The following is a 23,694-nucleotide window of genomic DNA, read 5'->3' as shown; positions in this document are numbered from 1 at the left end:
TCATGTCCACACAACTATTCGACATTCTCACAGTATCTTTCATACCTTGCCTTGAACTCATTCACTGTCATAGCACCCACAACAGACTCTGGCAGCTTATTCCACTCATTTACCACTCTAAAAAGAACCCAGCTCTAACACCCTTATTAACCACACTCTTGCCCAGCTTCCATAGATATCCCCTAGTCCTCCCACCACCAGTCTTGATCTCAAAAATATCCTCTGAATTAATCCTATAGAAATCTTTCAGCAATTTGAATGTTTCAATCATATCTCCTCTTTTCTGCCTATCAACCAATTTCTGCAACCCACAAATCTTCAACCTGTTCTCATAAGGTTCATTCCATAGAACTGCTATCATCTTGGTCACTCGCCTCTTGATCCTCTTAACTCCTCCCCATCAAGAAGAATCCTAAGTAACCAAATCTGGGCACAGTAGTCGAGATGAGGTCGAGTTCCTCTGTATCGAGCCTTATCAAGGCTCGATACAGAGGAACAATAACTTGTTTATCTCTGCTCGTCAAAGTATTCTTCAGCATCCAATTGATTTGATGAGCTGATTTAGCCACTTTTGCAATGTGCCCCTTAAACTTCAACTCCCTATCCACCAACACTCCCAAGTCCCTGGTCTCATCAAGCTCCTGGAGTACATTTCCACCCATGTGATATATTGCTGCTCATCTTTTCACCCCAAAATGCATAACCTTACATTTTGCCACATTAAATTGACATCCATTCTCCTTAGCCCAGACCTTCAATCTATCCAAATCATCCTGCAAAATTTTGACATCTTCTGCATTCACTATTGCCCTACCCAACTTTGCATCATCAGCGAACAAATGAACCGTTCCTCTCAGTTCCCCTATATCGTTAATGAACAAATTAAACAGCAGTGGTCCAAGAACAGAACCCTGTGGCACACCTCCTAGTCACAGGCCATCTTTTGGACTCTACTCCTGAATAAACTACTCTCTGATATCTCTCCATCAACCACCCTCCTAACCATCTCACCAACCCTTTATCCATTCCCATATGTTGCAGATTATTATTAGCTTTGCTCTTTTCTCCAAATTTTTCCAACATATTTTTGTATATCTGACAATCATTTCCTCTGCTATTAGATCCCTAACAAGGACCAACTTTTCCTTTTTCATTGTGTCAGTTGTTTTTTCTAAAGCATCAAAATATTCCTCCACTTCTGCCTTAGTAGAACCTTCTGTGGGACCAATGGCACAAATAAGTCTCATTGTCCAGTTCCCCATTCTGATATTTGCCCACATCACTCTACTTGATATTGCCTGCCATTCAAGATATTAGCCTCGTATTTAATGTTGAATACCGATCTTGAACTCTGGTGGTGGTGTTGAGTTGGGATGCGTTTCAGGATTTGTTGTAGTAGCCGATTTTTCGTTCTTCACCCTGGTTTTCTGGCAAACCCTCTCCCCCAGTTCTCTGAGGGGCGTTGTTAACCTGGTGACACCCCAGCCAGCATGAAATTCTATGATGTTGTACCATCATTTTATATTATGGTTTAAGCCAATAAGAATATAATTTGGTCGGCTAAGTGCCAAATTACTTGCCCATCCTCGTTCGTTTCAATATCCAGGTAGATACCTAACAAGGTGCACCACGAGAAAGTGAGGAATGGACATTAGGTCAGAAAAACCCTGGTTAGTTTTCCACATTCTATTAAAGGAATGCAGATCTTTGACCTATGTAGTTTTGACTCTCAAGCACCCCAAAAGTTGTTAGAGTTGATAACAGTGTTTTCACATTAGTTCAGGACATGAGTATACAGAGGATATGAAATAGGAAGTGATTGATTGCTATATAGTTTTGAGCAGGATAAAATTGAATTTCATATTTAAAAGAGGAATGTTTAAAAAAAAGTTTTTTCAGAGTTGAACTGTAGACTCGAATACACAAAATGTCACTGAAGAAAAAAATGAAATAATTTGAAAACAAGAACCAAATCTTGTGGATTCAGTAACAAATCCTGAAGAAAACATTGATTGATTCAGCAAGAGAGGAATATGGCAAGGTTGTCTGTAAGAAGTAGTGACAGCTTGTACATAAGCACTGCGACACTGCAGCACCCCCCCCCTCCCAAGGAAAAAACAAAAAAATTAAATTTTGTTTGTGTTTATAAATAATAACAATGCTTACAATATTATATAAATGCGATACAACATGTTAAAGGTTACTGCTTATGTTTCGACATTGACTGAATAATTGATAATTGGAATTGTACGATTAAGTGTCGGAAATATCACGTTTGGTCAGTTTCGGCTAGACTTGTCAATATTCGTTTACACTTGTCACTGCATGTAGCAAGTGAATCAATGTGGCTCGTTGAGCAGTGTTGCTACAGATAAATTGTATGCTTGCGCACATTATTTCTGAGATACGAAACGTTTAGGTGAGGGCAAAATATGTTTAGTAAATCTTATTTTATTCTGTTAAATTACATATAATTATTTATTTATTATAGATACAAGACTGAATTATGACAAGTGTCACTGTTGAAAATATGAAAAGAATTATATTTTCTCAATTATTGTTACATGGAACAAATGCACTACGATCTAACGCAATGTCGAAACCAACACTGCTCTTTGAGCAGTATCACTACAGATGAATTGTATGTTTGCGCACATTATTTCTGTGTCCGAAACTTTTATTATTGGTGTGTGTTCGTGGTGAGGGTGAAATATTTTTAATAAAGCAATTTTTTTAATATGTAAATTTACTTATTAATAAAGTGGTTACTCATTAGTAAAAAATTAATTCTTTTTTCTTATTTTGTACATGCAGCATCCCCACTTAAAATTTTCACCGACCTCCACTGGTAAGAACATAGAAAAATCAGAACTCCAAGGTGTGTGCACCTTGGAATTATGAAGGAAAAGAAGAATCATATCAAAAGTCCCTGTCTAGTAAGTCAACTTGTAGAATATGCAGAGAAAAATTAAAGAAAGCAAAGCACCATGTAAAAAAAGCTAAACACAAGTCATGGGAAAACTTTGATAAGAACATAGAAAATTAATATCAGGAAGGTGGCAAAATATTCTGGTGGCTATTGGAAGAAAGCCTAGAAATGGGGGTAAAAAGTACTGTAAAAGGAATCAGGGATGATGAAGGTGACATGAAAACTGAAAGTAACGATATTCTAGATGTCTGCAGTAATTACTTTGAAAGACTGATAATTAAAACAGGCATTGTCAGCATGATGGTAGAAAGCTCCCATCAAAAATGCTGTCAGGAATACATATCTATACTTGAAGTAGAAAAAAGTCATCAAAAACCTGAATTGTGGAAAGGCAGCTGGAGTAGGTGAAATTTAGCTAGAAATGCTCAGATATGGAGGTGTAAATGTTTTACAATGGCTGCATTGCATAATTCAGAAGGCCTGGTCACAGGGTTGAATTCCAGAGGATTGGAGTAGAGTTTTCATAGTACCCATCTATAAAAAGGGAAATAAAACTAAATGTGAATTTTTCCAAAAATACTTCGGAAACAGCTAAGAAGCATTGTGGAATGCAAGTTTGAAGAACAATCTGGATTCAGGCCAAATAGAGATTGTCAGGATCATATTTTCAGTTTAAGACAAATAGTTGAGAAATCTTGGTGATATAACAAGGATTTGTATTTAAGTTTTGTTGATCTGGAAAAGACATATGACAAGGTGCCAAAGAAAAGCGCTTCAACATGCTTCAGTTATGTGGTGTAAATGGACATTATATTAAGCAATATACAGTCTATATTTAAGCTGTAAGTCAACGGTTAGAAGAGTCCTTGTTGCAGGTGCGCAACAAGGGTGCACATTATCTCCACTGTTATTCATTATCCATATGGAGCCCATTATGAAGGTAAGTGGTATTAAATCTGATATCAGAATTGGAGATGTTAATTTTAACTCTTTACTTTATGCAGATGATGTTATATTCCTGAATAAATCCAGGAAAAGTCTGCAAGATTCCCTGACTAAACTGAATAACTGTTGTAATAAGTTAGGTATGAAAATCAGCAATAAAAAGACAAAGACAGTGAGAATAGGCAGGAACATTGTAAGCATTAACTGTATCCTGAATGGTGAACCTATAGGACAAGAGTAAAACATTTCAGCTTTTTAGGCACAATATTTAGTGAAGATGGTAAATTGAATATGAAATTAAATTTACAGAATTAGTAATGCTGATATGGTATGAAGGCTGAATAAATTTATATGGAATAAGAAAGAAATTAGTGAAAACACTAAATTAGCTGTATACAAGACTGGATCTGAGAGTTAGGTTAGAAATAAAACACTTGATCAAAGACTAGAGTTCTGAGAAAGATTAGTGAAGTAAACAGATGGTATCAATGGCAGTATCACATCAGAAATAAAGATATTAAGAAAAACTTGATATTGTTATCATTCAGGAATGTGTTTGTAGAGCTAATCTTAGGTGATATGGTCACTTAAGTAGAATGGGAGAGGAAATATTAGCAAAACAAGTGTTCTTTGGCAGGAAAAAGACCAAGGTGTAGATGGATTGATAATACAGTAAAAATGCCTTAAAAGACAGAAATATCGTTCGATGCTGTTGGCACACTCTCCCTCGATAAGTCTTTGGACTCCCTGGAGGTGTCAAATAATAATAATAATAAGTTCTGATAATATTGTAGTCTTGACAGATAACAGATTAATTTGGAAATAAATTATTGATCAGAAGTTAGTAATGGTGTAACTTTTTTTCATGTAGAACTATCATAATCATCATATACACCCCTTGAGGGTATTTATAATGAATTTGATGATGATGAAATTTTAGTGGTTTGACATTTTATAGTTCAGAAGCCTAGAAGTCAAATTGTGGATCAATATTTAAATTCTCATAGTATCTATCTGTAAAAAGGGATATAAAACTGAATGTGAGAATTGCACCAGAATTTCCAGAATCGAGTGATTCAGAGAAGCTAAAAAAAATGTAAAGTTTCAAGAGAAAAGTTCTTCAAAACACTATTATTTTATGGTTAAGTGGGATATTATACAGAGCAGTATACTTAATTTATAAGTCAGCAGTTTGAAGAATGTACAGTAAGATGTACAAGAAACATCTGGATCCAATTAAAATTCCAAGTAGATCATGGGTCTCAGAGTCGCATGGGATTTGAGAAAGGGGAAACTGTGGTATATCAGAGGTCAGGAAACATCTCAGGCAGGAAAGGACAAATATTACACACTGAGAAATGTGAAGACATAGAACACCATTCAACCAGTCCTAACCTTGTTCATGAGCTGAACCACAAGGTTAGGGCCAGTTGAATGTTATCAGTCAGGAATGGGATTGTATATTGGAAGAACGGAGAATGAAATAGAATGGTTTGAAAATGTACTGTGAAACTGTACACTTTGCATTTATTGTAGTTTGTTGTTGTTGGGAGTGGTGAAGAAAAAGGAAAGGTACCAAAGATTAGGGTCTTTGCTTCAGGAATTTCATTGAGAAGTACTTCATGGTAGATATGAAAGTAATGGACTTTCCTCAATATGTTATCAGGTTGATAGCTAACTTATACGTTGAACAAGAGACCACGTCAAGAAGATGTGTGGGATTAACTGACTGAATTTGAATTGGAAAGGACATCTACTGTCTCCTTAACTGTTTGTTATTTATACTGAGGACATGTAGCATAGGATGATCTTAAGACAGGAATTAGGTCAGAAATCTGAGATGTGCTTAAGTACTCTTGTGCAATGAGAGAATGGCATTATTCAAATCACAAATCTTCCCAACCTTAGAATACTTGTTTAAAGTTAGGAAGATTTGTGATTGTTTCAGGCAGTACATCAAGAACTTAAAAATTCTTGATGCTATCTGGAGATGGAGGGTGATTTGGCAGCTAGATGATGATGATCCTCCTCTCAAAAATTTACTTCAACTTCTGCTTAATGAACAGCTATTGCTGCCTTATATTTCTTTTCAGATACTTCCACCAACATTGCTTCATTCATGTGTTTTCCACTAAATCTGTTAAAATATAAGCAGCAACTACTCAACATCCTTTTACAGTACATCTTTAAATCTACTAAAGTTACTTCTCTTCTGGCTCAAAATGTATTTCCCAACAACTACAACCTCCATCTCTTTAAGAAAGGCATGATGAGTTGATTCCTACTTCCTTAACACTTGTGTGTGTGGGCAAGGGGGATTAGTATTAAAGAAAAAAAAGTCATCCATATGGATAATAACTAAGAATAACTGAATAATAATAACTAATTAAATATCTGCTGTAAGAGATATGGTGGCAGAATCAGCAGTAAAAAGACACTATAAAAATTGGCGAGAACATGAGCCTGATAATAGAATCAGCAAAACTGGTATGGCAGACCCAGTTTTATGAAGTAATATAAAACACCAAACTAATAGTATACTAGGCAGTGTTTGAACTAATTTTAATTTATCTTAGAAATAAATAGAACTCTGATATCTGGTTTCTTGTCAAAGATTAAAGACCTGTTATGAGAGTTCTAAGAAACATTAGGTGAGTGAATGGTGTCACTGGGTAGAATCATGTTAAAAATGAAAATATTAGAAAGAAACTTCATATTACTAACTTTCAATAGTGTGTGTGAGTAGAGCTAATGATACTGACTCAGTTGGCCATGTGGATATCATCTCTGCTTTCCAGTCAACAGACTCCAGGTTGATATTTCACCGTAGTAGATGATTTTTGTCAACCAAACCTTGAATGACTAATATCCTACTTACTTACTTAAGGTGTGGATTCTAAGATTCTAATGTGAATATTGTAATATTCTAATTCTGGCCTTACAAAGACATTAATAATTTGTGCTAACAGATTATAACAGCAGTAAATAAATATAGCTCTCTTTTTAAAATATATTTTAAAGTATAAAAAAAGACACCAGCTATAAAAAGAATTATTTTATTTATTTATAGGAGGCCATTTTAGATAACATTAATGAACTGAAAACAGAATTGGAAAATAGGTATTTGTGTTTTTAAATATGATTCACTAATTTAAATACAATTTTTTTTTCTATTTAATTGTTCCTTTGATTATACCTTTAATTCCTTTGTTCCTTTGATTATTCCTTCAATTTTTTTTTTCCAATTTTAGACTCCTGAATGGAATGTAAACAGTAATAAATGTGAGATTAACATATTCTTCACTAAACATGCTTTTGTAGTGAATAATATGTTAATTTCTAAACTGTTACCTAGAAAGGTAACTTAAAAACAAATTACACAAACATCATATACTCTTATTTCTAGGTATTTTTCAAATATTGTGCAGGTGGCCAAATGATCATCTGTGATGTTTCAGAAATTGTTGATATGTCAGTAGATGCAGCAGTATATTTCTCCATACTGGTTCGTAATAAATTACTCTGTGTAATGTAGGTGTATTATGCAGAATTTTAAACAGGCCTACACATGTGCATAGTAGACCTCTACTCATATACCTTAATTGGTTCCTGGAAAGTCATTGCTAAACGAACCATCATAACTTGAACCCTAATTTATCATTGGCCCAATGCAGAATTGAGATTTCTTTCCTGGAAATAGTTTGAACCATGAAATACTACACTGAAATGGCTACCAAAACTAAAATATGACACTTAAAGAATGAAACGATAAAGAATCAGATAGATTTTTTTTTTTTTTTTTTTTTTTTTTTTACATTTATTCAAAAGAAAAATATTAAATGTTTATAGAAATTACGGTTCTAACTTCTGAAGGTGTTTATATAAAAAAAAGTTTAGTTTCTTCTAAACTGAATAAGTTTGCTATGGCATTACAAAGCATTCATTGAGTTCCATTCAAAAGTTCATTGAGCTTTATTCAAAGTATGAATTATTAGTTTCTAAATTTTTTATTCCAGAGTCGATATTTTCAAAAAGTATTTATAATTACTGCTACAGAATTACATTTAGTCAAAAAAGAAGAGGAAAGAGAGAAAAGAAAGAAACCATGGATGATGGACAATATTTTGAGGAAAATAATACAAAGAAGAAAATTAGTTAATTGTAAAACAGGTGAGAAAAAAAAAGCAGTATAAAGACTTGAGTAGGGAGATACAATGAGAGATAAGAAGGAAAAAGGAAGAATGGTTAGATGAAATAAGTAAAGATACAACAGCAAAGGCAGAAAGAAATTACATAAAAAGTGTTTATAAAAACATTAATATGATGACAGGAAGGAGAAAGATGCAAAGGATTGGAGCAATTAAGAATGAAGAGGTGAAATTCTGATAGAAAAAGAGAAGATATTACAGAGATGGGAAGAATATGTAAGTAAACTTTATGAAGACAGAGAAAGAGGAGAAAATCAAATGAAAGAACATAGTGAGCAGAGGCTGTACATCATGAGGGAGGAATTGAATCTAGCAATTCAAAAGATGAAAGAAGGAAAATCCCCTGGAAGAGATGGTTTACAGATAGAACTTGTAAGGAATATAGGTGAAAAAGGTATGGAAGTGTTAGGCAAATTATTAATGGAATTTATGAGGGACGAGAATTACCAAAGAAGTTTAGAAGATCAATTTTTATCCCCATTCCAAAAAAAGACGGGAGTTTTAGACTGTAACACTTTTAGAATAAGTCTTATAACTCATGCAGCAAATAATTTTAGAGAGAGAATTAGGAATAAAATAGAAAAAGAAATGAATGAGGAACAGTTTGGATTCCAAACCAACAGAGGAACTAGAGAGGCTATAACTTGTGTAAGAATTATTGGGGAGAAAACATTAAACCATGGTGAAAAGTTGTTTTTGGGATTTCTAGATTTTGAAAAGACATTTGATACAGTGAAACATAAAAGGCTTTTTGAAATTCTAGAAAATATTGCTATTGATGCTACAAATTGGAAATTTTATTTTAAAGAGAATATGTTGGTCACAAACAGCGTCAGTATATGTAAATGGAGAGGAATCAGGAGAATTCCCAGTGGAGAGAGTAGTTAGACAAGGATGCAAGTTATCACCGTGCACCTAAATGCTTAGAGAGGCACTTGAGGATGTAGGAGAAGGAATAAAAAATAAATGGAAGAAGCATTAATAACTTCAGATATGCAGATGATGTAGTGGTGATGGCAGAAAGCGAAAATGGATTACAACAAATTGTTCAAAGAATTGAAAACTCTTGTAAAGAGTACGGACTAAGAATTAACACAAAGAAGACCAAGATAATGATAATGGGTAGAAAAATAGGAGATAAGATGTGGAGGAAAGATTTTAGAAGAAGTGGAAAGATTTCAATATTTAGGTAGCTGGATCTCAGAGAAAGGAACTTCATAGTGGGATATTAGAAATAGAATAGGCAAAGCTAAATTGGCTTTTATGGAAAGGAAGAGAATTTCAATAAACAAGAATACTAAAATATATGTTAGAATTGGAATAGTTAAAGCAACAGTTTGGAGCATTGCAAGTTATGGAAATGAGTCATGGACACTCAGAAAGAGAGATATGGAAAGAATTAATGCATTGGAAATGTAATGTCATAAAAAGATGGAAAAGATTAGCTATACAGAGAGAATATCAAATTAAGATGAGTTGGGATGGAAAGAACACTGCTCAAGAATATTATGCAAAGAACGACCAGATTTGCAGGACATCTTCTGAGAGATTCTTCGGGACACCTGACAAGAACTATATTACATGGGAAAGTTGAGGAAGACCAACTAGAGAGTGGTTTAATGACATCGTGGAATGGACTGGTTTAAGAATGATGGAAGCGACAGACAGAGAAACGAAGAAGAGCTGCTCATCTGCTGCAGCCCTCTTGCTAGACGATGCTACCGGATGACGATGATTTATAATGTAAACCTATAGTTAGGATTAAGTTCATCATCCATTTTTTCTTTCTGGACATTTACAAAGGCACAGTTGCAGTTTAATTTTAAAAAATTTACATTAAACTAATAATAAATAAAGAGCAAGATAAATTACAGCAGTTTACTACAGACTGTAGACTAATTCCTCTCAGCTCCTCTGAAATGCTCTGCACATAACAGCTCATAGTGATTTTTTTTTAAATGCAAATATGGATATGGAGACAATGTTTTTTGCAATAAAACTCATTCAATAAAAAAAATAAACCATATTGATTCAGTTATTAGAAATTATTTGCTAAAAGTTTTATTCTCAGTTGTTTGCTCTGGTCTTAGTCAATCAGCAACCTACTATAGGAGGATATGCATCCCAGTTACTTGGTCTCTGGATTGGCATTTCATACATTCATAATAGAATTTCTTCTTCTTCTTCTAACTTTATAACTTTTATGAGTTATAGCTTGCAAAACAATTTTTAGCCATTCTTTTGTTTTCTGTGCAATATTCTTCCAATTCTTAACTTTTAAAGTTGTGAGATCTTTTTGTACATCATCAGTCCATCTTTTTCTTGGTCTACCTTTCTTACTTTGTCCTTCTATTCAAATATTTTTCAACTCCTCTATCTTTTTTCCATTCTTTCTATATGTCCCAACCATGCTATTCTTTGTGTCTTTATAATAGAATTTATACAAGTCATAAAATCAGTATCATGAGTGAGCCAAGAATTTTTTAATTATTATTTTTTTAATTGTGTGTTTATTTTTTAAATAAATTGCTTAAGGCTCAAAGCCAAGTAACTGGGAGGATACTTCCACATTGCCTTTAAGGCACACAGAGAATTGATTGAGGCTTCTGACCTAATGTCCAATCCTCACTTTTACCTGGTGTGCCCTTCTGATAGTATCCACTGGATATTGAAGGAAAGAGGGTGGGCTGGCAATTTGGGACTTAGCCAACCAAATTGTATTATCTATTGGCTTAAACCAACAATAATATGATGGTGCAACATGATAAGATTTCATGCTGATAACTAGTGCATCACCTGGTTAAACAATGCCTCTCACTGTTTTCATCAAGGAACCAGGGTGAGCATTGAAAAGTAGCTACTGGAATAGATTCAACATCTAAAAAAAAGAAAAAAGGAAGAACAAACCCAACATCAGAAGAACTAAAGATAGCAACCATCAGTATAAGAAGTATTAATGGAAACAAAATTGAGCTTGCAGAAGAACTGGAAATATACCATATGGACATAATTGGCATTACTGAAACAAAGAAGAACAAAAACATTTGAGATCTTACTAAATAATAAGTATAGGATGTTATATTCAGATAATAATGAACAAGGAAAGAAAGGAATAGCAATAGTATTCAACACCAATCACGAAGATTAATTTTTTGATTGGAAGGCAGTTTGAAGTACATTTATTTGAGCAAACCTCAAAATGGGAAAATGGACAAAGAAACTTATTTGTGCCCCCACAGAAGAATCTCCTAAGGAAGAGGTAGAGGAATTTTATGAGTCACTAGAATAAGCCACTGGCATAAATAAAATGGAAAAAGTGGTACTGGGAGATCTAAACAGCAGAGTTGGAAGCCTATTCTACCAGACATAATTTGGGAAAGTTGGAGAAAAGGGAAATGGTAATAATAACAGTAAGTATCTGCTGGATTTTTGCTCAGCATATGGGCTAGTCCTTACTAACATCATGTTCTAACATAAAGATGTGCACAAGTTCATGTGGAGAGAAGACACAAGAAATAAGAAAAGACTCATTGACTATGTTATTGTTGATAGTGATATCTGCATGGTGGTTCAGGGTACAGGACTATACAGAGGATTTGAAATTGGAAGTGTCCATCATCACATAGTTTTAAGTAAGATAAAACTAAGTAGCACATTGAGAAGAGCAGGATATAAAAAAGGTTTAAAAAGAATTAAAGCTGAGCAACTTTTAGAGGCCAACTGTAGACTCAGCTATACGTTATTGAAGATGGAATGAAACAGTTCAAAAATAAGAACAGATCTTGGAGGCTCAATGGTAAACAAAAGAAAACATTGATTCAGCTATGGAGGTATGTGATGAAGTTATCTTCAAGGGTAGAAAAATATTTGTCAGTAGTGGACAAAAGAAAAGTTTTCCAGGACTTTTCCAGTCCTGGAAAAGAAGAAAGCATACAGAAAGTTCCTAGCAAATAAGTTAGCAGATGCCCTAAAAGAATACAGAGAAAAATGTAAGAGATGTAAGCCATGTGTGAAAATAGCTAAACAAAAGTCATGGGAAGACTTCAGTATGAATATAGAAAGTATATATCAGGAAGGGAGCAAAATATTATGGAGGCTATTGAAACTTAGAAATAGAGGAAAGAGTTCTGTAAAAGGAACCAAAGATGATAAAGGTAAAATGAAAACTGAATATGATGATATCCTAGATGTCTGGATTACTTTTAGACTATTCAATGAAACAAGCAGTTAAATTTTCAGGAGAAATGCAAACAGGAGTACATATCAATACTTGAGGTAGAAAAAGCTGTCAAAAACTTGAAATGTGAAAAGGCAGCTGGAGTAGGTGATATTCGACCAGAAATGCTCAAATATGCAGATATAAAAGTTTTGCTGTAGCTACGCTGCATAATTCAGAGGGTCTGGTCAGAAGATTGAATTTCAGTGATTTGATTAGATCTCTCAGTTCCCATATGTAAAAGAAGGGATGAAGCTGAATGTGAGAATTACAGAGGAATTTCTCTATTAAGTGTTTATGAAAGATTTATGCAAGCATACTTGAAAAGAGGCTGAGAATAATTGTAGAAGAGAAACTGGGAGAAAAGCAAGTTGGATTCAGGCCAATAGAGGTTGTCAGGATCAGATTTTCACTTTAAGACAAATAGTTGAGAAATCATGGGAGTATGACGATAATCTGTAGTTTTGTAGATCTAAAAAAGGCATGTGAAAAGCTTTTTCAAAGCACTACAATTATATAGAGTAAATGGAACATTATATAGGGCAATAATACATAGTGGATATTTAAACTGTAAATCAACAGTAAGAACTGAAGAGTATACAGGAAGATGGTTTGATGTAAAAACAGGCATAAAACCAATGATGCACATTATCTCCTCTCTTATTCATCATCTATCTGGATCACATTATGAAAGAAAGCGGTATTAAACCTGATATTACAGTTAGCAATATCAAACTTAGCTCTTTTCTTTATTTAGATGATATTGTACTCCTTAAATACATGAAGCGCAAGTTGCCTAGATTCTCTAACCAGATTGAATAAGAACTGTAACCAATTTGGCATGAAAATTATCAATAAAAAGACTAAACTATGAAAATAGTCAGGACCATAGAAAACTTCAGCTGCATTGTGAAATATCTCAGCTATTTATGTGCAGTTTTTAGTGGAGATCGCAAGTTAAATGTGGAAATAGAAAACAGAATAAGTAAAGCTGGTATGGTGGGGAGCCAGCCAAATATATTTATATGGAATAAGAGAGAAATTATCCAGAATGCTAAACTAACAAGGTGCTCTTTGTTATACTATTTTGTGATTAATGCTGACAGGAGCATAGGATAGTGTACCAAAATTTTATGCAAGATCACACCACTAGCTCTGTTGCAATTAACTGTGATCTGTGGAGCATGAGCTGTCTCCATGAAAAGTCTCTGTGGTATGAATTGGGATTTGTAGCAGCCTGGTTTTCTTCTACATGATCAAATGGTTTTCATCCAAGGCACATTGTGCTGGTCTGCTTTTTGGTTGTCTACCAGGTGTAGTTAGTTTTATGTTCTTTTCTTCTGACATGAAGTTGTTCTATACATTTTTTGCATCTATATGAAATAAATGCAAAAAAAAAAAAACAATCAATGCTTCCAAATCAGAGTTTGAAAGAGCAAAAAGCAGGAAACTGTGAACCTGTCCAAATGGCAGCTGAGCCTTTTGGTCTCTTGCCAAAGCAATTGGCCATAACTTCTGCCCATCACTATTTCCACCCCAATCATACCCAGATGGCTCTCTATTGCATCATCACCCATAGAAAAAGCAAATCTTTGCTTTGCACTTTGCTTCCAATTCATGCATAACTGACAATGGCAAATGCCCCCAACCATTCACGATGCCCAGCATATTTAGCTCTTACTACCGGATGGTCTCTACCACAATCTTCTCCAGAACAAGTATGCACATCAGAGATGCTCATCTTCCACCACTGGAGAGGCAGTATAAAATATTTCTTTTCTTTGCCTTTTATTTTTATCTGTTTATTCTACGTTCTTACTTAAACTTATTCTTCCCCCCCCCTTTCTCTGTGGTTAGTTAGACCTTGTGTTGTAAGTCTATCTAACGTAACAGTCCCTGAGCATTTGCACAATATCAGTTAAGAAATTTATTTGATATTAATGACTGCACCACTTAATTGATCCTTTTATGTTTGAAAGCCAGGACGAGAAGATAACAAAAAATAAGTTAATACCCAGTAATAAACAATTTACAATTACATTGGCAAAGTGGATACTAGACGCAAATATTATTTCAAAGCCAAATATTTGTAGAAACTATGAAAGTTTTGCAAGTTGACCTGAGAGCTTACGAGAATACAATCCTCTGTATCTCCGAGTTGAATAGCAGAGCAAATTGCAGAGAGGCCTCTGAACTAAAGTAGTGCAAGCTAAGGCAACTCGGAGATGCTGTGGATTGTTCTCGAACTCTCAGGCCAACTTATGAAACGTTCATAGTTTCTACAAACATTTGGCTTTGAAATAATGTTGAATCTAATATCCACTTTGCCTATGTAATTTTACATAGCTGAAATGAAGCCATATGGCTCATTCTTTTAGCAATTGACAATGCATAAGTTTTAAATTGCATGCCATTCTGAGTAGTTCTCAGTTATCAGCTTGACTGTCTTATTGCAGTACTTGTGTTCAAGTAACCCTTATTTTGCTTAACAATAGCCTCAAAGTGCAAGAATAGTGATGCTGGCAATTCGAATATGCAAAAGAAAAGCCGTAAAGTGCCTTTTAAGTGAAAGTTCTCAACTTCATAAAATAATAAAGAAATGAATAATAAAGAAAACGTATGCTGAGGTTGCTAAGATTCCATTCACATTCAGATAACTTTTATTACAGTATGCTGTTATAATTGTTCTATTTTATTATTAGTTATTGTTGTTAATATCTTACTGAGCCTAATTTATAAATTAAAATTTATCATAGGTATGTATGTATGGGAAAAAACATAGTATATAAAAGGTTCAGTACTATCGGTGGTTTCAGGTATCTGTGGGGGGTCTTGGAATGTATTCCCTGCAGATAAGGGGGGAGGGAAGAGGAATTACTATAATAGAAAAAGATAAGCTAGTATGGTGGGATAGCAGGTGAAATTAGTCAAAACATTAAACAAGCACTATACAAAAGTGTTTAAACCAATATTAATTACTGCACCACTTAATTGATCCTTTTATGTTTGAAAGCCAGGACGAGAAGATAACAAAAAATAAGTTAATACCCAGTAATAAACAATTTATAATTACATTGGCAAAGTGGATACTAGACGCAAATATTATATCGTATGGATTTATAGTATGAGTTGGAGTAAAAATAAAACAGATCCAAGACTAAGACAGTTAAGTGATTTCTAAAAGAGTAAACAGATGTCATCAATGGCAGCATCATAAATAAAATAAAGATAATGAAAAGGATCTTGACACTGTTAGCATCTAAGAATGTGTGAGCAGAGCTAATTTAAGGCAGTAATGGTCAATTAAACAGGAGATAAAAGATTAGCAAATGAAGTGTCTTATAATAGAATAGAAAGAAAAAGACCAAGATATATGTGTAATGATGAGCACAGCAGTGCGCTAATAAACTGAAATGTAATATCTGACAGTATAGTACTGCAGTGAGTCCTGACAAATACCAGATTAATTTGAAGAAACTTGTTGACAGAAAGCTAGTAACAGTGCAAACTTAATCGTGTAGTACTATCACAGTATCCTGAACATTTACAAACTTTGAGAGTACGTAGCAGGAATTTGATGATGATTCTTACTGAATTAATTATTTCAAAAATGGTTCTTAGAGTGAACCAAAACATTAGCAGTATTCTTTTTAATGAAGTTTCCTTATTTATGTTACCCAAGTGAATTATGAACAAACATATGGATTAGGTGATTAATTTTTGTCAGCATGTTTTACAATCAAAAAGCAACTCTACTCTTTGGTTTAAAGTGAATGAATGACAAATTAGACACAATCCTAATTAATGATTAAATTGGGCAAGAATTTTTTTTTTTTTTAACAGACTGTGGTTAACCAAACAAGGATATCTGTTTTATTTAACAGAAAAATATGGCAAACAAAATAGCCCTAGTTGTATTGACAGTGGGTTTGATTATGCAGTTTCTGAAATGGAGAGTGGTGAAAGTTATTCCTATGTAAATGACTCAATAAACAAATAACAAAAGGGAGTTACTGAGTTCATATGTAACCAAGATATCCAAAGAAGAAACAGAAGGTTTCCTAAAGTTCCACAATGTATCTGATGCAAATGATTTTGATTGCTTAATGAAAGAACAGATAAAACAATCTAAACTCTGTATCAATGGAAAGCAGCAGACAATAAATAGTAGTTAATCAACTAATGGTACCTTCTCTTTATTGAACTTATTTTATGATGTAATAATATTACATCATAAAATAAGTTCAATAAAGAATAAGTTCAATTCCTTATTGCTAAATATTGCTAACCTGGTTGGCCGAGTGGTTAGTATAACCGCTCTCCAGCCAAAAGGCTGCGGGTTCGAATCCCACCATGGGTATCGATGTTTGTGATTGTCAGTGAAAATACTAGTGGTGGTGGGTGGTAGATGGTGTTCGTGTAGATGATGATGATGATAGTAGTTGCAGTTCGTAGTAATTGGTGGAGACAGAGTTGTAGAGTAGGTGTCCTTTCTCAATGATTGGGAATAAGCTAAAGGTATAGTAACTTATCAATTTATGTGATATTGCAACTCATAAGATGTATACAGACAGGAGTGTATTTGGTCTTTCATGTTTGAATCAACCAAACATTTAGAGTTTAGAGAGGAGAAGCTAATTATATGGCTAAATTGTAAGTGAAGCTAAAAATTGATTCTACAATGAGGAAAAAAGGGCTTTATGTGAATTTCTACATATACAGATATCTGTGTTATATGTGGAGAAGGGGGGGGGGGAGAAAAAAAATGAGCACGGTGTAGATTAAATTTGTTAACCAGCTCCAGGCAGCTATGTAGGCCTTCAATAAGTAATTTGTATTTCTTTTTCTTTCTATTATTATTATTTTATTGATAACAGAATTTTTTTGATGGGGTAACTTATGCAAACAGTTGTGTGTGTGTGTGTGTGTGTGTGTGTGTGTGTGTGTGTGTGTGTGTGTGTGTGTGTGTGTGTGTGTGTGTGTGTGTGTGTGTGTGTGATTTTCAAATATGAATCCCTCCCGCCCAAAAAGAAACTTAACTTGCTATTAGCAGGTTAAGGTTAGATAATCTGGACACACTACTATATATTTTAATGGATAAAACATGTATAGAAAATTAGAATTTAGTAAACTCCAGTATATTTTATCCTATGTTATGAGAACACCATCAAGGAGAGGAGAATATCCATTACAATATTCAAAACATGAATCATCAGACTTCAGTCATGTAGCATTTACAGCTGAGAGAACAGGAGAATGCACTATAAGTCTATGGAGAGCTGAAACAATGAATAGCTTTCACTATTCAAAACCAAAGAAACATATTTATTATTATGAAAATTATGAACAGTTGTTAATGGCAATTACCTAAAACTTAGAGAAGAACAGCATATCAGAGTGGTTAAATTTCAGAGGGTTCAAGAAACTAAGAACAGAGATGATAAAATCAAATTTAAAAATCTACTGGAATATGGAATCTTGGTTTGATTCCATAAAATTTGTATGTAGTCTCAATGGTAAGGTAAGCAAGGTTAGACTTCTCCGACTCTAAGAATATGATATAGTCCTGATATTCTTGGATTCTAATCCTGTTGAATTACAACATGTAATAAACAGCATGCTATTAGGATAGCATATTAGGATCAACAAGACCATTACCCAGAAAAGTATCAACAGATATCATCCATCAGCCAAACAACATTCCGAAGTGAAAAGAATTTCCAACCCTTACTTTAAAGGAACATCGGAACAAACAGCAGAGGTTCATTTTTTCTTGAATAACATTTGCACAGCTGAGTCTGCAGTTTATCTGTAAAAGCTGCTCAACTTTATTTTCAAAAATTTCTTACATACTGTTCTTTTCAATGTGATATTCGTTTTTATCCTATTTAAAACGAAGTGATGATCACTTCCAACCCTCTGTATATTTTTGTATCCTGAAGTGGCAATAACACACTCCCTGAGGGTTTTCTTATTTATTGTTTCTTCTCTCCACACAAACTTGTGTACATCATTATGTTGGAACATGTTAGTAATGACTAATTCATATCCTGGACGGAAATGCAGCAGGCACTGACCATTATTATTAGCTTTACACTTTTCACCAAATTTTTCAAAAACTTTTATGTCTAGTGAGATTTATTTCCTGCTGTTGAAATCCTCCATTTCTCTTAGGAGAACCTCCTGTGGAACCATTCTCTTTTCTTCATATTCTTCTAACTCCTTTTTGTAACCATTTTTCATTATAAGCCTCCTCCATTTCTCTGCATCTTTTTCTGATGAGAGCTTCTTGATGAAGACTTCTCACGCCATCTCCGCTATACCACTCTTAGAATTCTATCTATCACCCATTGCTTTTCATCCATGCAATATGGCCGTCCATCTCCATTTTAATTTTAAAATTTCTTCCCCTATATCCACAAACTTTATTTCTTTTCTTATATATCTTTATGCTTTGTTATGTCTTGTAGTCTCATGTTCAACATGGTTCTCTTCATTCCAACCAGTATTTAGGGTACTGGCTATTTTCTGATTCATATGTTTGAATAAGATTGGTATTGGGCACTTGGAAAGGCTACTGTTTTCTGAGAAGGCACACAGTCAAGAAGTTAATGTCCTAAATGATCAGAGTCTACTCGTGAAGCAAGAGAGCATAATTAAACAGATTGTACAACAGGAGGAAGATGAATATGAAGTTGAAGATGTGGTTGCAACAACACAAGGTGATGGAATGCATAAAAGTGAGGATGAGACAGGTAGGAATGAAAATCAAAGTCAGGATCAGAGAAACAGGAATGGTCAGACACTGAAGAGAGAGAGAGATGTTGTATAGTAGCTAGAATAGAGAATGGTAGAATGGCCTCAAGAATACGGGGATTATAATAAATTTAGTTTAATCCTTTATCCAAGTGTAAGCAAACAAAGTTTGCACCTGAAGTATCTTCAGGACTGAAACAAGTTGTAGCAAAGGTGAACTAAGCTCTCATCACTTGTCTTATTATCTTCCATAATGCAAAGCACATCTCCTTGTGAACATGTATAATTATTATTATTATCTGAGACCTCCAGGGAGTCAAGGACTCATCGAGGGAGGCTGTAAATTACCCAACCCAGCTATCATACCTTCCCTTAAATTCATTTACACTAAATGCACTCACTATCCTTAAAGGCAAATTATTCCACCCACTCACTGCTCTCTGAAAGAAAAACCTAGCTCTTACCCTTTCTTGACTGAGAACAACCTTAACTTCCATTTATGCCCATGTGTTCTCTCGCTGCCTTCCATATAACGAAAAATTTCATCATTTGAAATGCTATAACACCCATTCAAAAGTTTATAGACCTCTATCATATCACCCCTCTTTCTCCTGTTAACCAGAGTCTGTAATCCACATACTTGCAATCTGTCCTCATAATCCGGATATAATCTTTGTAACTCTTCTTTGCACCCTTTCCATAGCTTCTTTATCCCCTTGGAACCCGGGAGACCAAATCTGCGCACAGTAATCCAAGTGTGGTCTTATCAAAGCCTTATAAAGAGGCAAAATTACTTCCTTATCCTTACATGTCAAGGTTCGCTTCAGCATAAAAATTATCCTCTGAGTTGTATTTGCAACTTTTGCTATGTGACCTTTGAACTTTAAATTCTTATCCACCAATACACCAAGATCCCTTGCCTCTTCAGTTTCTTATAGCATAACCCCGCTAATATAATATGCCTCTGGATTTCTAATCACGCCAAAGTGCATAACTTTACACTTACTAACAGTAAACTGACAGCCATTTTCATTTGCCCAGATTTTCAGTCTGTTGAAATCATTTTGTAATTGCTGAATATCAGTAGCATCTCTGATTGCCCCCTGCCTATCTTCACATCATCAGCAAACAATTGCAAATCTGATGATAGACCCTGCTTGAAGTCATTAATGTATAGATTGAACAATAATGGCCCAAGGACTGAACCCTGAGGTACAACACTGGTTACCTTAAATCTTGGAGATTCACACCCACTGTATATCACTTTTTTGATATCGTTTGTTAACCATCCCCTGATCCAAGTCAATAGATTATGTTCCAATCCCATATTCTCTAGTTTATGCAACAGCCTATCGTATGGTATCCTATCAAATGCCTTAGAAAAATCCAACATTATCATAGGGTTAGGCACTGTAGGTGCCATGGGGTGGAGCCTCCTAGTAGACATATATTGTTATAATATTTATTGTATTTATATTCAGCACATCAAGATTTATATTCAAGATTTTATGTTTGTAATCTTTCTTGTGTTTCTTATCAATACTTAAGCATCGAAATATGCAGGAAGCAAAATTTGTGAACCAACACCAATGTGTAATTTTTTCCATTAAAATATAAAAAAAGAACAAAAAAAGAAATAATAAAAATTAAATACTTTTTTTTTTTTAAGATTAAAAAGATCTGCCTAGTCTTAAAACATTTTAAAATTTACTTTCATTATTTTACAGCCCCCCCCCCCTCAACAAGACTTGCGGCCCCCAAGGAGGCCATGGCCCACAGTTGGGAAGTACTGCTCTAGTAGATATATCATCTGCATAATCTAAATTATGTAGATGATTTGCTAGATTCCATTGTATTCCTTATAACCCAGTCTACAACAATTAAGAATAACTGTTGTAAACTGGGTTGTTGAGAAAATGATGCAGCCCAATTTCTCAACTGACTCCTGTTTTAACTTTAAAATTTTTCTGATAGCTCTATTTTATGGATAATTTATATCTTATGTTTTTCATAATTATTTTTAGTTATAATTACAATTTTACATAGTATGCTATGATAATACATTAATTTCCATGTAACTTTTCTATTGATACTGTCAAAGCTTTTTTCAAAATCAATAACCTTTCTTTTTTTTTTAATATTTATCTCACATATGAAAGGCAAAAGAATGGTAACTAAATGCCATATGAGGACAGGATTAGGAATAGAGTAATCTTTTGATATTCTTCTTAAAGTCCTTTGGAAATGCTTCATGAGGGGACTGTTGTACAGAATTGAGGTGGAAGGAATGAAAGATGACTGGGAGTATGCAGTTTGACTGTAAAGGGATGTTGAGCAGCTCTAGCATGAGTTCCTGTAGATCTGGCAGAAATAGGAGACATAATGGATGCTAGTTCTGCTGAATAGTGGCCATTGTTCTAGACTGACCTTTTCTGAACTGGATTGAGAATTTTTGTAGAGCTCTTAGGTGCAGCATCCCATAAATGACATCAGTATTCTAATGTTGGGTGAATTTGAGGTTTATACAGAGTAAGTAACTGTTCATCAAAGAAGGACCATCTTGACTGGAAAAGGATAAGTTTTTTGGAAGCTGTTGATGTTATAGAAGTGATATATTATTATTATTACATGACACCTCTAGGGAGTCCAAAGACTCATTGAGGGAGGGCACCTACTCTACAACTCTCCATCTCCACCACATCCATCTACACCAATGCCATCTATTGCCCACCACCACCACTAGTATTTTCACAGGCAATCACAAACATCCATGCCCGCAGTGGGATTCGAACCACAGCCTTTTGGCTGGAGAGCAGATACATTGCCACTCAGCCAATCATGCTGGCTTATGATTATGCTAGGAAGGATTTGTAGTAAGAGTCAGTCTGAGAAGAGAAATTTGGTCTTAACTGTTGAGCTGAACATTATCAAAGTAAGCAGAGAAGATATGAGGTCTTTTTTTGGGAAAACAAACAAAATTGCATTTTAGAAGCATTGAAGTTGACTAGATTGTTTTCATCTCCATCGAGAAAACTGTGGAGATCAGTGTTCAGGGCACTTATTACAAATGATCTTGAAGCCTGAGATGTTTGAGCACTGCAAGGCTTGTCATATGAGTAGGACAAGTAAAGTATACTATCAGCAGCAAAACTGAATAGGGTTTGCAGTTAATGTGAGCAGATCATTTATGTAAATTAGAGAGTGGGTGAAATGACAGAGCCCTGAGGGATACCAGCATTGACAGGAAAGTCTGAAGAGAGAACATCATCCATCATAACATGTAGAGAACGATCTGAAAGAAAACTGGCAATCCACTTACACAAGAATGAAGGCAATCTAAAACTTGTTGAGAAGCCCTTCGATGACCCTTACAAAAGTCTTGGAGATGTCAAGAGCAATGATAGATTTTTCCAAACCTTTCCATGGAAGTGTCCAGATGTGAGTGATGTAGGCCAGGAGATCAACCCATTTAATGGATCTAGAGTGACAAAATCCATACTGGTGGTCACTGATTAGATAGCAGTTCTGTGTTGAAGAAGCCAACTGTTGACTTTGATGATAAACATTTATCACCTTTTTGGGGAATTGATTGTATATGAGCTTTCTTTTATGCTGAAGGATTTATTCCAGCTGAAAGGTTTAGTTCAGGAGTCAATCTCTTGAGCACAATGGGTAGAATTCCATCAGGACCAGCTGCCTTTGTAGTACCCTAGTTGTTCAAGATTCTTTTGATGTATTTCTGGTAGAAGTTCACAGTACACATGAAATGCAATGTTCTAGGCAAGGAAGGAGGTAATTTGCCATGGTCACCTGTGCATCAGTTAGTAGAGAAAAATGAAGCCAAAATATCAGCCTTGTCTTTAGGTAATGTTACAATGCTACTGTAAGGATGTGTGAGAGAGAGAGAAGGAAGTACAGGTGGACAAAAGTTATGCCCAGCAGCTTTGGCACGGGACCAAAAGGCGTTACTGCTGGTAACACAAGCAGTAAGTTTTCTACATTTAACCATGCTGAATTTCAGTGTTGCCCTTTTAATGGTGGTTTTACAACTGTTGTGGGCATCTATGTTGGTTGGGAATAAAGCTGGTGTTTTCATCTCAATCCACTTGTGAAAGCCTCTTTGCTTTTCTTGGACAGCCCTGGCACACTTTTTTGGAGAACTATAGTTTAGATATGAGTTGAGGAATTTGAACAGAGTGAGTAATGAAAGTTTCCATTCCAATATGTATTTGGTACACAACAAGTATTGGGTCTGAATAATGAAAACAGTAGTCTGACCATGGAATAGAGCAATAAAAATCATACATGTCCTTCTGCTTAGCATTGTTGTAATGGCAGAGCATGCAAGGTTGTGAGTGGCTGAAGGAAGGACGTTCTACTAGAGATTAAACTTGGATAAGATTATGGTCTGAATTGCCAAGAGGAGCAATCACCTGAACAGAGCACCTAGAAGGAAAACTAGTTAAGAAAAGATCTAGAGTGTTGAATGAGTGAAGAGGATTGTCAGAAATTCAGGTAGGGAGATGAATGATCTGTTTTAAGTCATTGCCTACAGCAAAAAATTTCTGTCCCTCTTCCAGCTTTCTTAAAAATTCAAAAAAGGGAGTCATTTAGATTTATGGACATTGAAATCACAAAGA

At 34.7% G+C, this 23,694-nt stretch overlaps 1 protein-coding gene across 2 annotated transcripts in view; it reads left to right on the top strand.

Moving 5' to 3' along the window:
• Nucleotides 1-23,694, top strand: part of eIF2Bbeta (eukaryotic translation initiation factor 2B subunit beta) — a 280,714-nt gene that overhangs the window by 142,337 nt on the left and 114,683 nt on the right. For both annotated transcript variants that reach the window (XM_090396840.1, XM_090396841.1), the window contains exon 6: nucleotides 6,945-6,994. In XM_090396840.1, coding sequence (XP_090252966.1) covers nucleotides 6,945-6,994 — 50 coding nt within the window. The remainder of the gene's footprint in view (nucleotides 1-6,944; nucleotides 6,995-23,694) is intronic.

The sequence above is a fragment of the Typopeltis vanoorti genome, chromosome 8 (assembly GCF_054136105.1).
Source record: "Typopeltis vanoorti isolate ZY-2024b chromosome 8, IOZ_Tvanoo_1.0, whole genome shotgun sequence".
Taxonomy (NCBI): Eukaryota; Metazoa; Arthropoda; class Arachnida; order Uropygi; family Thelyphonidae; genus Typopeltis; species Typopeltis vanoorti.
The sequence above is the reverse complement of the archived record's forward strand: the minus strand, read 5'-3'. Positions and strand labels throughout refer to the sequence as shown.